General features: G+C 43.7%; 1 protein-coding gene across 1 annotated transcript in view; it reads left to right on the top strand.

Annotated features, from left to right (window-relative positions):
- The first annotated feature begins 1,030 nt into the window (after nt 1-1,030).
- The window catches only part of igsf21a (immunoglobin superfamily, member 21a), a 777,574-nt gene continuing 762,609 nt past the window's right edge, over nt 1,031-15,995 (top strand). Inside the window, exon 1 of the mRNA XM_039755430.1 lies at nt 1,031-1,517. Within this exon, the coding sequence (XP_039611364.1) occupies nt 1,460-1,517 (58 nt within the window). The 5' untranslated portion in view covers nt 1,031-1,459. The remainder of the gene's footprint in view (nt 1,518-15,995) is intronic.

Below are 15,995 nucleotides of genomic sequence, written 5' to 3'. Positions count from 1 at the left end.
ACGAGCATAATGCTGTCGGATATATGGGTGGATGAATGGATGTTAACGACATTAAGTATTGATTGAATGCGCACGATATTTGGCAAATAACTACTGTAAATATGAAAGGCAGTATTAATAGATGTGAAAGGCACTATATAAGAGATAGATATAGCTCCCGATGGCAACGCCTCTGGTGTGAACGTGGAGATCCACCTATTCTAGTGAGCGCTTCTTCGGCAGGCGTATCGTGCGAACTCCTACGGCCCTGAAAACACCGCACATTCCCAGTGCCGTGCAAGCTGAGAATACAGACAAACGTAAAGCGCCGCAGTGGCCATCTCAGCTGCTTTCTCACAATTCTGGGAGCCTACACCGGCAGTATTAGGCGCGTGACCTCCGTTCATAAACCGTAACAGGTGTTCACGACTCTAAACTGGCCGAGTGAGAGTGAACGTCGGTTGTGCACTGGATGTGTCCCACGATCGACTGGCACACTATTCTGGGCTCGGTGATTGGCCTCCGCCTGGATAAGCGCCAGCTCCTAGCTCCCCGGAATTTGAATTAAGCAATGGGGTAAAGCTGATAGAAACTGTGAGCTGTCGCTTTAGAAAATGTGTGAATGCATAGCGTTGATAGGCTGCATTACACTGGATTGATGTCAGCTATTGTTAGGATGTGTGCCCCAGGGTGAAGTGGGGATGGCATTAGAGAGTGTAGTAGATGGGGAGCAGACGTGCTTATTAATAACTATTCGGAAGAAAAAGTATTGTATAACGGAATAAAGTAGCATTTATGTAACAGTCGAAAGAAACTCAGTACAAGGGTGAGAGCGATAGCAGCGAAAAGGTTAATGATCTAAACCCCCGTTTTCTACAAAAATCCAACAGAAATAAATCGGCTTAGAGGACAGAAATAGAGAGGAAGGGTTTGGAAGCCAGGATAGGATTAAGGCAAATTCTGCAAGATACAGAGAGAGAGCGAGAGTGGCAGAGAGTGAAAGCGAGCGAGCGCGCGCGTGCATGAGAGCGAGAGAGAGAGCGCGCGCGCGCGGTGTAGGAGGGGGAGCGGAGCAGAGCGGAGAGTGAAGCGCCTGGATTTTTCATCCAAATCTGTGTGTCTGGTTTGCTATCCTGCAGCAATGCGAGATGGAAGCGGACTAACGGAAGAAACCTGAATCTGAGCGATAGCTTCGTTGCTTTTGATTCATCTTTACAAAAGAATTTGCTGCCGTTTTTTCTTCTTTTTTTCCTTCAATCCGAGCGACTTTCAGCCGTTAACCTTACTGCATCTGCTCTCGTCTGCGCTGCCTTGGCTCTTTTACTGAATGACTGTTTCTCTTATTTTTAAATCTTACCATGCGCTGCCAGTGTGGTCCAGCTGATCGGCTCTGTTTGGAATGGCCGGGGACACGCAAACAGGCTTTGGGGAACCTTTAAAGACCGATGGAATTTGGGAATATTGACCAAATATTAGGAAGATGAGCACCTTATCTCTGTGTTTCCTTCTGTGCGCCGATCTCTTGGACTTCGCGCTGGGTGAGTAGATGGTCTGTTTTATTCACTTTTTTCCGCCTTTTTGGCTAATGTGTTCGAGGTTTTTTTTCTCATCCTAAATATCGGATTGGTAAAAAAAATTAAAACCAGACAAGGCGCCCAGTAGATTTGTGCAATAAACCTCACCGGAGTTTTCTATTGCAGTCTTTATAATTGTTTTCTTTCTTTTATTAAGCGGTTTTCCTCTGCGACTGTCCAGCCTTGTTCTTGTTTGAATTCGCTCACTGAAGGGCAGGTGGGAGTGCGATGCTTTGGCAAGAACCTATCTGCAACTTTCCCCCCTCTAGCTCAGGTGTCATCGCATGTAAGACTAGATAACTGTTAGCGCAAGGAAATGAAATAAAGAAAGAAAGAGAGAACTGGACCGAACGACCAGTGTCCGATGATATCCGCCAGTCCTTTAGGAATCTCGACGCGAGCGCATCCTCGCTTGGAGACATTTCTTTAGTGCAACATGACTTGTGCAAAGGGAAGCCGTCGGTCAGTACGCTGCACTTCAGGGGGACAGAGGCGCATTGTTATTTTAGACGAAGTGCGAGGCTATCCGTGCTGCTGGGGGCGTTTGGCTGAGCCACGTGGTCATGAAAGTGTGTAAAATGGGGTCTATGAGGTCGAATGGTTGTGTCTGTTCGGACTTGTTAATGTCAAGGTATGGGGTTCAGGTGTTTGTCTGATCGAAGTAATATCCATGATTCTAAATGCATGCGCATTTTATTTATGTAACGTTTTATTTATTTCCAAGAATCCTGCTTTTTAACCTGTTACCAGTCAGCTTGAAGCCCCGAGCAGAATTTGTGTGCAAATGTGTGCTCCCGCACGGGTGTGTGTGTGTGTGTGCGTGTGAACCCCGGCGAGCGAACTGTCGGGCTGTGCTACCTCTGTTGCTGCATCGGCTTCGCCTTACGTGCAATAGAAAGAACAAAACAAAAAAAAAAAAAAGGAAAGAAAAGCGGCGAAGTCAACAGGTAAAACGAGAGCCGTTTCCTTTATGCAGTTTAGCCCCCTGCGTTTAAGATTATGTAAATAAATACCGAGTAGTTTGTGAACTGCCCACGCACATTAATGGTTTCACGCTACTGCCAAAGCGACAGCTGACAGGGACACAAAAAGCCCACTGTCCGCACTGCGCGACTCCGCAAGTCAGCACGGTTAGTCATTCCGCTCTGTCTTTTGAACCGGTGCCATCTGTCCCCGATCTACCAATACTGTTTATTTTAAATAATTTGTAAGTATAATTTTAACTGGTTAGTTTTCGAAGGGAAAAAAAGTCCCAGTGTTTAGTGGCAATAAATCAATTTTTTTTTTTTATTTCCAGAGAAGCGCAGCTTGACTTTAAACTGTTAGCGCTTTGCTTGTTAACGCATCGGTTCTCCCTAGCGCAGTATTTAAAAAGTGACACCAGCATCTACGGTGTCTCTCGATTTGCTTACAAGTTCTATATTTTCGCGTTAAAGAAAAAAAAATGCTTTGAAAGATGCAGCTTGTAAGTCAGTTAAAGCTTTCTGCAGAATTTCTACACCACCGCTCGGAGGTTGCCGGCTGCTGGTTACTTTGATATTTCATTGCAAGCAGCCACGCTGCTTCTACATGTTAATGGAGGCAGGCTGTTTATCGTTAGTGTAACGGGGTGGAGAACAAAGTGGTCCTTGGAATCTGTTCATTGGGAAATGTCATAGAATAATGGCATATGTGAATGGATTTTATTTCATTTGTATATGCAGAAGTGTGTACAGGAGTGGGTCTGTGGTGGACTGATGCCTGCAGAGCTGTGGTCGTCCGTTCACCCAGTGCTCTTTGGCTGTGCTCTTGTCCCATATGGTCCTAAAATGAACTGAGTTTGAGAATAGTATGATAAAATAGAATATGAGTGTGTGAGTAGAATCCATGATGGACTGGTGTCTGGATCAGGGCGGTTGTTTTTCTTGCACCCATCACTCTTAGGATAAGTTTTTGTTCTATATGGTCATAAATTTAATGGCATTTTAGAATAATATGACATGATATTGTATAATATGATAGCGTGTTAATGGTCTTCATGATGGACTAGTGTCCAGATTCAGGGCTGTTTTCTTTCTTGCACCCTGTGCTCTTGTCGCATATGGCCCTAAATTTAACTGAGTTTGAGAATGATATGATATGGTGTGGCAGGATATGATATCTGATATGAATTTGTGAGTGGACTCCATGATGGACTGGTGCCCGGATTTAGGGCTGGTTTCTTCCTCACAAGCCTGTGCTCTTAGAGTAAGCTATTGTCCCATACGGCCCTAAATTTATCTGAGAATGATATGATATGGTATGGTATATGATATACGATTTGAATGTGTGCACGAGTGGATCCCAGAATGACGGGTGACAAAGTGGTCTTTGGAATTTGTTCATTTCTGAAATGTCATAGGAAATAGCAATGGAATATGGGAATCAGTTTTATTTAATTTATACACACAAAAGTGTGCTTGAGTGGGGCCTGTGGTGGACTGGTGCCTGGATCAAGGCTGTGGTCTTCTTGGTACTCTGTCCTCTTAGGATAAGCTCTTGTCGACTATGGCCCTAAATTTAACTGAGTTTGAGAATGATATGATATGGTTTGTTATGATATGATATATGATATGAATTTGTGCATGTGTGGACCCCATGATGGACTGGGGCCAAAGTGGTCTTTGGAATTTGTTCATTTCTGAAATGTCATAGGAAATAGTAATTGCATATGGGAATCGGGGCCATCTAAACACATGGGCATGCTGGGCAGATGGCAGGGGGGTCCATAGGGTCCCCATGCTGATCTATGTATGTTGTGACTTGCTAAGTGGTTGTGTAGGTTGGGGGCGCCAGTGCACTGCTTTACCTGGGGGCTTATAATGCTGTTAAGATGGCCCTGATGGAAATTGGTGTTATTTCATTTGTACTCATAAGTGTGTGCTTGAGTGGACCCCATGATGGACTGGTACCTGGAATCATGGCTGTTTTCTTTCTTGTGCCCTGAGCTCTTAGGATAAGTTGTTCAGCATGGTCCTAAAATGAAGTGAGTTTGAGAACCGTATGATTTGATGAGAGGGTGTGATTAGGCTCCATGGTGGACTGGTGCCTGGATCAGGGCTGTTTTCTTCCTTGCACCCTGTGCTCTTAGGTTAAAAATTCTTGTCCCATATGGCCCTAAATTTATTGGAGAGTGATATACTATAATATATGATTTATGATGTGAATGTGTGCTTGAGTGGACCCCATGATGACTGGTGAGAAAGCAGTTATTAGAATCTGTTCATTCTGAAATGTCTTAAAAAAGAGTAATGGCTGATGTGAATTGGTTTTATTTCATTTTGTCTTTGAGAATGACATGAAATCACACAAGATCATATCATTTCATATCATTTCCTCATATTGTATGATATGATACGTGAGTCTGCATGAGTGGACCCCATGATGGACTGGTGCCTGAATCAGGGCTGTTTTCTTCTTTGCTCCCTGTGCTCTTAGAATAAGCTGTTGTCCTATATGGCCCTAAACTAAACTGAGTTTTAGAATAATATGATATCGTATGAGGACGAGTATGGCAGAGTATGTTAGATGGCCCAATGATGGACTTGTACAATTTAGCCATTAGCCCAGTGCTGCAGGGATAGACTCAACTCCCTCATTGGATTTAGCATGATTAACAATGATGAGGTGTTTGAAGGTGCAATACAATCTGAGTGTGGGTGTGTGCGAGAGTGAGCTACAGAGAAAGTCCATTGCCCCCTCTTCTCTTTTCATGGGATAGGAGATTTGGAGAATGATATGCTGTGAGTTTGTGTGGGGGGGAGTGCATGAGTGGGCCCAGAGATAGACCAATGCCCTGAAAATGGCTGCTTCCTGCCATTGTGCCCTCTGACAGGCTCCACCACTTAATTAGACAGAGCAGGTTTAAGAATGATGTGATGTTTTATGGAGCAACATGATCTGAGTATGAGTGCGATCAAATATGGTGTCCTGTTCATGGCTGCCAGTGCTGCAGGACTTTGCTCTACAGTCTCAATAAAGTAAGCGGGTTTAAGAACGATGTGGATTTTTATAATAGAATATGATCTGAGTGTGAATGTGTGGAAGAATGGTCAATGTGGGGGAGTGCATGAGTGGGCCCAGAGATAGACCAATGCCCTGAAAATGGCTGCTTCCTGCCATTGTGCCCTCTGACAGGCTCCACCACTTATTTGGACAGAGCAGGTTTAAGAATGATGTGATGTTTTATGGAACAACATGATCTGAGTATGAGTGCGATCAAATATGGTGTCCTGTTTATGGCCGCCAGTGCTGCAGGGCTTTGCTCTACAGCTTCAATAAACTAAGCGGGTTTAAGAACGATGTGGATTTTTATAATACAGTGTGACCCGAGCGTGAATGTGTGCAAGAGTGGTCAACGTGATGGCCTGAAAACTTTTCCAGGCACGTCTCTGTCTTATGCCAAGTGCTGCAGGGAAAGCCTCCAATCCCCCTATGAAAATAATGAGATCGGAAAATGACACGTGATGCGATATGAGTGGGCCCAGTGACGGACTGGTGTCCTGTCCATTGCTGTTTCCTGCCTCTGCACCCAGTGCTGTGAGGACAGGCTCCATGACTTCAGTGGGCTACATTTCAGAATGATGCGATGTTTCAGCATACAGTATGATCAGAGTGGGAGTGTGTGTGCCAAGAAGGCGCCATGCGATAGAACTGGTTGTGTTTCAGCCCTGGATCAAGTGCTGCAGGGAGAGGCTCCAGTCCCCTTCTGCCTTTAATGGGATCGGAGGTTTTGTATGTGCGACTGTGAGTGTCGTTGTGCGCATGAGTGGGCCGTGCCGCCCTGTACAGGATTAGATAGCAACCCCCAGCCCCCCAAATCCTTGAAATGGATGAGGTAGACTCTTAATGTTATGTTAGTGTAACCATTCCCTTTTTTATTTCTTGTTCTTTGACAGTCAGTATGAAGGCACTGGACGGGAATCTGTGTGTTGGTGGGTAAAAGTCTTCACTGCTGATTCACTGGGTGGTCTTGCCTGGGTTCAGATTGTTAAAAACGTATGTACAAGGAACTGGGCTCTAGTTTGGTAGTGTAAACTAACAAATTAGTGTATATACTAGAATACTATTTTATTATATACCATATATGACACTATTATATGCCATACTGATGTTGCTCAGTATAGAAAGGCAATATAAAATATTTAATAACCAGCCATGGAATGATGTGCCCACTAACCTCCAGAAACCCAATTTCAATGATATGAGGTTTTAAGTTGTGCTTAACGTGTTGGGCGTCATGTCATTGATAGCAATGACAAGTCAGGAAGTTTCACATAGTGCCGGGTGCAGCTGGAAAACACTAAACGTGTAAATAGTGGTGGGAAATAAATGACAACATGAAGCGAGACACGAGAGAAATCCATCATGCAAGCGTTTTTTTTTAATTCTTGAGCACAATAACGGATTACTTCTTAAAGAGGTGTTTGAAGTTGACTTCAAAAATCGCTGAAGCATGTCTTGATCCGGTATGATGAATTTTATGTTGCTTTACTTAGAAGTATTATGCTGATGAGGGAACTGCAGCTTAAAAATATTCATAAGAAGCTGAAAAAAAACATACTTGTATAGCAGTTAGGAAAAATGAAATATTCAAAAGATGAACCTTAAATATTGTAATATAGTTATGTTTAACATATATATTGTGTGACGGGCGGCCACGGCCAATACCTGGCTGGGACGCCAACAGAATGGAAGGACCAGGGGAGAGAGAATCAGATGAGGCCATGCCTCCCCTGGGACGCTAGAGGGCAGCCTTCCTGGGTGGCTGTGGCATCACGGATTCCTGCAGGGCATGCTGGGAGCTGGAGTTTGGTACAGCCCTGTTGGGTTCCATGGGGGCCGCCAGGAGGAGCTGCAGAGCCCTTTAACGGACTTCCAGGTAATCTTGATGAGCCACCTGGAGCACTCCCAGGACCTGTAAAAGGAGCCAGTCACCCCCACTTAATGGCCTGAGTCGGGAGGAAGTGGACAAAGCTTGTGAGGAGGAGGAAGGACTGGCAAAGAGAAGGGACTGTGGTGCAGTATGGACTCTGCTGTGCTTTGGGGGAGTGAAGAAGAAACGCTTCCCCGACTGTAAAGAAATCGTGTGCTGTGTGCTGAAACTTGTGTCCTGCCTGTCTGTGTCGGGTTGGGACTTCTGTATGCACAATTGCTTAACTAGGGGCTTTCACACGTGTAGATTCTAAATTGGATATTACTTTAACGATTAGTTTTGAAAACTGTCTTATATTTTTATTTATTGTGACGCCTTACTGAATTTGGTAGCATGCCTGCTATTGTTCTGTCGATGACCTCACAGGATGTGATGTGTAAATGGGATGACATGACCACTTCTCTGTATCCCTTAGTAAATACTGCAAACTTTGTAATCATATTAGTGATCATTAGTTTTGTTTTCCAAGTTGGATCAACGGTAGGATTTTTTGTTAAATATTGTTAGGGCTTCCTTTTTGACTTTGAATCATGATTTCATCTTGTCCCTTCAGTTCACCTGTCTAAATTTCTCTTTTTGGTTTTTGCCCCTTTTGACTTTGTTTCTGGGGCGACACGGTAGCGCAGTGGTAGCGCTGCTGCCTCGCAGTAAGGAGACCTGGGTTGCATGTTCTCCCCGTGTCTGTGTGGGTTTCCTCCCACAGTCCAAAGACATGCAGGTTAGGTGCATTGGCGATCCTAAATTGTGCTTGGTGTGTGTGTGTGTGCCCCCTGTGGTGGGCTGGCACCCTGCCCTGGGTTTGTCTCCTGCCTTGCGCCCTGTGCTGGCTGGGATTGGTTCCAGCAGACCCCCGTGACCCTGTGTTAGGATATAGCGGGTTGGATAACGACTGACTGATTGACTTTGTTTCTTGTCTAAGAAAAGCCGTCTCCGAGCTCTGTTGCTTCTCACAAGAATTGTTGGACAACCTGCGTGTCTATAACAAACATAATATAACATTCTCAATCCCACATACTCCAATTTAGAATCATGTTGGCCTTTGCACCAGAGCAGGCTATTTATTTTAGTTTAGGAATATTCTGGTATTTCTGCAGTTCAGGGACTGCACATCTTCCAATCTTGTTCAATTTCGAAGGACTCTGTCCTGCCGACTACACTACAATGAAAGAATGGCAATCTGTTTATGTAATTTATAACATTTTACTGATGTTTGTGGTAAATTACGGTGCAGTGCTAGCATATCTTCTCATCTTGCTCAATTGCTGTCCTGCCGACTACACCACAATGGAAGAATTACATTCTGTTTATGTAATTTATAACATTTTACTGATGTTTGTGGTAACTTTCGGTGCAGTGCTAGCATATCTTCTCATCTTGCTCAATTGTTGTCCTGCCGACTACACCACAATGGAAAAATAAACTTCTCTGTTTGTTTAAGTCAGAAACAAGTCAGTTCACGTTAAATGGTAGGAACTCAAAAACGTCTTTGGATCTGGCAGAATTCTATTTCGTTAGGCCTTTGGCTGTGTCAGGACCTTTTGAGTGATTGTCCCCCCTTAACTCAGTCTTGGTGGATTAGGGGGAAATGGCCTTTGCATATACTGTAGCTGCTAGCCAGAGTCTCATAATTGTAAAAACATTGGGTTTTACTGGCTTAACAAAGAGCTGTTTGCTAGAGGAAGATCAGTCATTGTCCAACCCGCTATATCCTAACACAGGGTCACGGGGGTCTGCTGGAGTCAATCCCAGCCAGTACGGGGTGCAAGGTAGGAACAAACTCTGGGCAGTGCGCCAGCCCACCACTGGGCACCCACACACACACATACCAAGCACACACTAGGGACAATTTAGGATCGCCAATGCACCTAACCTACATGTTTTTGGATTGTGGGAGGAAACCCACGCAGACACGGGGAGAACATGCAAACTCCACACAGGGAGGACCCAGGAAGTAAACCCAGGTCTCTTAACTGCGAGGCAGCAGCGCTACCACTGTGCCGCCCTAGAGAAAGATCAGTTGCTAGCAATTTTAGAAGGAGTTGGGTCAGAAGTAGAGATGCTATTAAGAAAGTTGGATCAAAAATATTTTCATCTTAGCCAAAACATGAGGCATGACTCAAGGTCAGATTATTGTTATTATCGTTGTAAGCTGTCCACTTTAAAAGTGTATTCGTATTAAAGTACATTTTTCTAAGCAAAATTGTTCTTGGGAATATAGGCTTCTCTTACCATCAACCACTATGTTTATGATTCCTATCACCAAGAAACTGTTCCTGGTTCCCATGGAATGTGATCCAACCTTCCCACATCTTATAACATCAGCAAAATGCTTTGAATAATTTGTCGACCAGTATTTATTATCCATCTTTTGATTAGAAACGATCACATGTGTGAGTTCTTCTCTTGAATTTCTAGTTTTCAACCATACTGTTATCCCCCCATCTTGGATCATTGGTTATAAATTTAATCTTTTAGGCTTCGACTTATTTCTGGTTTCGTCTTCCATTCATCTGCATGGCCCTCTTCTAGCCTTCAGGTAGAATAATTGAATTTGTTAGAAAAAGGTTGTGAAATCCACAATCTCGGATGATGAAAGGTCATCACAAGTAACTTTTTAATCCTCCCTCCAACCTCTGAGGCTCAATGGGACTAAGAAAATGGCCACATCCTATTTTAAGACAAAACCGCCTCAGAAATGATGGAAATAATTTTCCACACTGACATTATACTGTATTCCTTATACTCAAAATCCACGTATGGGAACAAAGTATCCTTGAAAACCATAATCTTACCAAAAAAAAAAAAATGAATAACTATTTAGTAACAAGAGCATTGTAATGAAAATGTGTAGATCATAAATAAAATTACTGAAGTGCATCGTGGTACATTATTAGAAGTTTAATTTGAGCTTTGAGTGGAGTCTTGGTTTATGTATTACAGTGAGTGAACGTGCATTTGGTGTCGTATTGAAGCCGTGTACAGTGCAGCGCACAAAATGGGACAGACACACAGAGTAAGCCCGGTGGGCCTGCTGATTTCTGAGCTGAATCATACTTTTTTTTTTAATTATACAGCACAATAAAAGACTATTTATTAGAATGTCTATTGAAGGTTAATTTCAGAATTTACCCAAGCATACCATATTGCAAAATGATCTGCTTATACGAGTGTTAGAGTCCATTTTTGCAATTAATGGTTTAAGAGAAAAAGGCATATGCCTAAACTCCTAAAGCCCAGGTTAAATTCAGATTATTGCAGCTTGTCACACTCCTTGCAAATGCACACACACTCTCTGTAGAGAATGAGAGTTCCTATCCAAAAGACAATGCTTCAAATCGGTACGACCAGGGTGGTCTGATGGCTAAGGAATTAAACTTCCCACCCCAGTACCTCAGGTTTATAAACTTCATTTCCTCACTTTACACTAAAGGTAATGGAAATGGCGGAATAAGCTCAGCAGTCACGTAGCTGGACGGGTTTTAGAGCCGACTGGATGACCCTGTGTTAGGATATAGCGTGTTGGACAATGACTGACTGGTGTAGCGGGTCCACAGCTCACGTAAAGAGCCGCTTTTTAAATAAATAATCACCGTGCTCGCGGCTTAGCGAGGGGGCGTGGTAGTGTGGTTGAAGCGGTTCTCGGGGGCGATTTGCGGTGTGGGCGTTTCTCATCTAAGTGCACAGGTGAGGGACTGTCCATATCGTAGTTGTTCCCGGGAACCTTTGATTGCCACAGCTGCCACGTCCATTATAAAGAGAAGCCTGAGACGGTTAAGGGAAAAGAAAGAAGGGAACGGAGGTTGTAGAGGAAAGCAGGAAGGAGAGAGGGAGAGAGAAAGTCAGTGAGGGAGAACAAGCGAGCGAGAGCAGGAACGCTGCAGCTGAGCAGGCAGCCTGGGTGTTTGGCCGACACCCGGGTGAGTAGTAGTTGTGGTCGCTCCCGGAGAGTTTACTTTGGAGGGCGGGAGTGACCGGAAGGCGGAGGACTTTTTCCGCGTAAGGCCGTGGAAGGCAGCTGGAGTCGGGACTTGGAACGTGGTGTCCCCAACGTGAGAGCCTTGGTCGTTGGGGGAATCCCAAGTCGCTGTTCGGTGGTGCCTACCGGAGCCAAGGATCGGAATGGCGACCGACCAGTCAGTAGCAGAGAAGGTCAGCTGAGAGTAGGATGACTCCCCTATTGAGAAGTCCAGATGGGGGGTAGTAGGGGAGTCGCAGGTATTAAGGCACCGGGCTTCTTGTTGTTGGTTTAAGAATAAAAGAATGCATCATGTTATATTTTAACCTCGACTTTTTTCTATTGTTTTTAACCTCCACGTTTTCACTTGATTTTACTGGATTATTTATTTATTGAACTTTTGAAGCACTGCACTTATTTTGAACACTTTGTTTTTTTTATTGTTGTTTTAAATAAAAGCACTTGGCACCTTTGTACACCATCCCCTTGCTTTGTTGTGGCCTCACTGCTGAGCTCATCGGCGACATTACTGACGGTGTTGGGTTAAAAGGGCTCCCAGAAGATGAAAGGGAGCATGGAGCAGAACCCACATCGTCACACTGGCTGACTGGATGAGATCTTGAGATCCTGTGACTGCTAGTGAATCAGATGGGTTGGGTGGAATCCTCATTGCTTTTTCATGGATTCAGCCTGGCATTGAATTCTCCTCCTCCTTCTCACTACATGCAGGGAGTTGGAATGCTCTTCCCATGCCGTGCATGAGCTTACCCCCACATTTCCAAGATAAACTGTTAAGTATTGTTTCATTCAGTATGTGTTCCCTGGTTTATGTTTATTATCCTTTTTTTGTTTATTCTTAAGTAGCATTGTGTTCATGCAGTGATTACAGTGGTACCTCTGGTCACAACCGTAATTCATTCCAAAACTCTGGATGCGACCCAATTTGGTCATAATTTCCCCATAAGATTGTATGTAAATACAATGAATCCGCTCCAGACCGTATGAACTGTATGTAAATATATATATTTTTTTAAGCACAAAAATAGTTAATTATACCATAGAATGCACAGTGGAAAAGTAAATTAAATGTAAAAACATTGAATAGCACTGAGAAAACCTTGAACAACAGAGAAAACTAACATTGTAAGAGTCTGCAGTAGACCCTCACGAACCGCTCGCTGTAAACACTTTTTTTATGAGTTTTAAGCACAGGGAAAAAATTAAATGCCACTTCTCTTCACTTTTCAAACCATCCTCTACTGGCTTTAAATTCCTCACCTTCGCCGCTCGAAGAAGGATTTTTTATTCAGTAAATCGGCATGCATCTTCCTGGTTTTCTCGCATATGATCGGCTCACTTACGCTATCCCCTGCCAGGTGCTTCTCGTTCAACCACACTAGCAGCAGTTTTTCCACCTCTTCCAGCACTGGAGACCTCTGCTCTGTTAACATTGTAACTCCTTCTGTAACATCAGCTGCTGTGTTAGGCCCTGTATACGCAAACAAAAGAAAATGGAAAACGGAGAATGGGAGATCATTGGCACTTAGGAACGTGCGTAGGGAAACTGGCTGCCAGTGTGTTTGTTCGCCACCAGAACGTGTGGTCGTGAACACATGCAAAATTTTGGCAAACTTTTCGGTCGTAAACTGATTTGTATGCGTTCGTAAATGTTCGTGAACAGAGGTTCTACTGTATTTAACTTTGGTTAGCATTTTTCTATTTATTTATTACTAGATGTCCCCTGCGGCTCTGCCCACTTAGTAGTGAAACAGGACAAACTTTAAAAATTAATAAAAAAAAAATGTAATTCTGGCCAAGCAGAAGGTAGGTACACTCCAACGTCAAATGCTGGCACTGTATCTGAACGTGTTCAGCTCTGATGGGAGAGCGTCACACGTGTGGGGAGAAAAAAACTTGGCCGTAATATCTCTGGAAATCAGTAGCTACCCTCCAAAACACACGTAGCTCTGATCTCTCTCTCAAAAACGTTAAACGTTACTCCGTAACAATCTCTAGATGATGATGTCTGTTGAACAAACAGGTATCGCTAGCAAAGCGGAGGCAAGGTGCTCTTCAACACGTGGCGAGAGGTCGAGAGACTCGAAAGGAGCCTGGCGCGTGAATGGGGAGGCCACCGGCCCCTCCCCTCAACCCTCAGTGTCACCGTTGGATTTGTGCAAATAAATTGGTACCACAAGCAAACTGTGATACTTGGCAGGATGAGAGAAGTTGCAAAATCACTGGAATGTTCAAGCAAATTCTAGAAAAAAAAACAGATCTAAATCCATTAAGTAGTTCTCTCATGAAAAGCAGACAGACAATACAGACAGACAGAAGTAAAATTTTATATATATATAATATAATAGAGAGAGAGAGAGCTTGCTAGATATTTTATTTATATACTGTATGTTCTTTTATATTATTTGTTTTCTGTGGGTGGAACCCCAAGAGACTGGGCTACCATCCTGTCACTGAAGGGACTGTCCTCACTCAATGTATTCCAGGTTGAGATTAGATCCCTTTTGGGGGTTCAGACACTACTCACATGGGGTCGGTGGCAACTCAATGTGCCACACTGTTCCACAACACCATTTTCTTAAAGCTCGGCAGGCAGCAGCCCATCAGGGCCAATGGACCTTGGAAGATGTGAAAGCAGTAATGGAGCCGCAGAGGTAGCCGTCTCTCAGGCTACATCCACATTATTATGTTTTCACTTAAGAACACAGACATTGGTCCCTGTTTTCTCCTTTCATACACAATACCCCCAACATTTTTAACCTCCAGAAATTAAGACTTTTTATACGAGGAACGTTCAAAACGTTTCCACACTTTTATATTTTCGTTGGAAACGGTGAAGGTGGGAGGAGTAGTAATTGGTCGTGTCATATGACTGGGAACATTGCATCGCAAAGGAAGGTGACTATGTAGAAAAGTGATGTCATTTGTTTTTGAAATTCTTAATAAATAGAGATAACAAAAAGTGCGGAAACTTTTTGAGCGACACTCGTATTTTCGAAATTGCGGTGCAATGTTGCAGTGTGTATAGGTGAAATTGGAGAGATTTGGAAATGCAGACTCCTAATCGTGATCTGATTGGTTTGTGCTTATTGTGTGACATTTTCCCTGATTGGATCCAGCTCATTATAATGTGTCATCTCTGATTGGTCACCCTTCAACATAGCAGACATAAAGGATTTGCTTTCCGTGATGCTTGCTGTGTTGCTTATCTGTCCATATCTAAATTGCATTGTGTACAGCTTGTACCCTGCATCCAGTTTTGCAATAAATCCCGTGGCCGCATGTATAACCATCCCTTCATGGAGGACACTTCCTCTTCCTAATTCCACCGATGTGTGTATGCTCAGTGTCTGCTACTTCATATGCGTTTTTAGTCATTTTAGTGTGGGTGGAGATATGTTCATAAATAATTTGAAAACATTAGCATGGATGGAAATTTATTTTTGCTTAAAAGTGCATTTTTAAACAAAGTCGTAATTTTGTGGAAATAGCCTTAGATAACTTCCTTCCTGTATTGAGAGTACAAACAGCATTCCACATGCCAGATCTCAGCCTTGAGATTTTCCAGCAACTCTTCAGAATCGTTTATCAAATTAAATTTTGGTCTCTATGGTACTCAGAGCTTTGCTAAACTGGACTGTAGGTCTTCTCATCCCACTGCTATCACCAATGTAACACTGGTGTCAAATGCCAGGGTTCTCTTTGTCTTTGATTTGACTTGATTTGATATCTTTTGTTAGTCTTTTTGCATGACCTTTGGGGATCAGACCACTGGGTCTGCCATTGTACAGCATCCATCTATCCAACCATCCATTATCCAACCTGCTATGTCCTAACTACAGGGTCAGTGGGGTCTGCCAGAGCCAATCCCAGCCAACACAGGGCGCAAGGCAGGAAACAAACCCTGGGCAGGGTGCCAGCCCACCGCAGGGCGCACACACTTAGGGACAATTTAGAATCGCCAATGCTCCTAACCTGCATGTCTTTGAACTGTGGGAGGAAACCCACACAGACGTGGGGAGAACATGCAAACTCCATGCGTGGAGGACCCAGGAAGCATAACCAGGCTCATTGTACAACATCCCCGGAGCAATTTTTCCGCTCAAGGGCCCAGCGGAGTAGGATTCCTTCTGGCAGTAATGGAATTTGAACCAGCAACCTTCCAGATACCCATGCCTTTACAGCACTCTTTTAGGTAGCTTGCTATCCTTAGAAAGACATCTGTTGTTGTTGCATTAGTTAGAATTGGTTGGCAACTTTGGATGGCCTGACATTTTTACATCGAATCTGCTTATTTGCTTGATGGAATGCCAGCTCAGTCTGGTGGTAGCTCATTACCCAGGCTGATTCAGCTTGTCAGCCTCATTACAATACTAAAATATTGTGCCCCATCACAGGTCCCTTTATACAAAAAAATGAATAATTATAATATCAATGCTATTATAATGCACCAAAGATGAGCCTGCTAGGTTAACGCATCACTCCAAACCAACCTTCCATGAGAAAGGGAGTGTGA

Source organism: Polypterus senegalus, chromosome 6, assembly GCF_016835505.1.
Source record: "Polypterus senegalus isolate Bchr_013 chromosome 6, ASM1683550v1, whole genome shotgun sequence".
NCBI classification, from domain to species: Eukaryota; Metazoa; Chordata; class Cladistia; order Polypteriformes; family Polypteridae; genus Polypterus; species Polypterus senegalus.
Note: the sequence above shows the minus strand (reverse complement) of the source record. Positions and strands in the feature narration are given on the sequence as shown.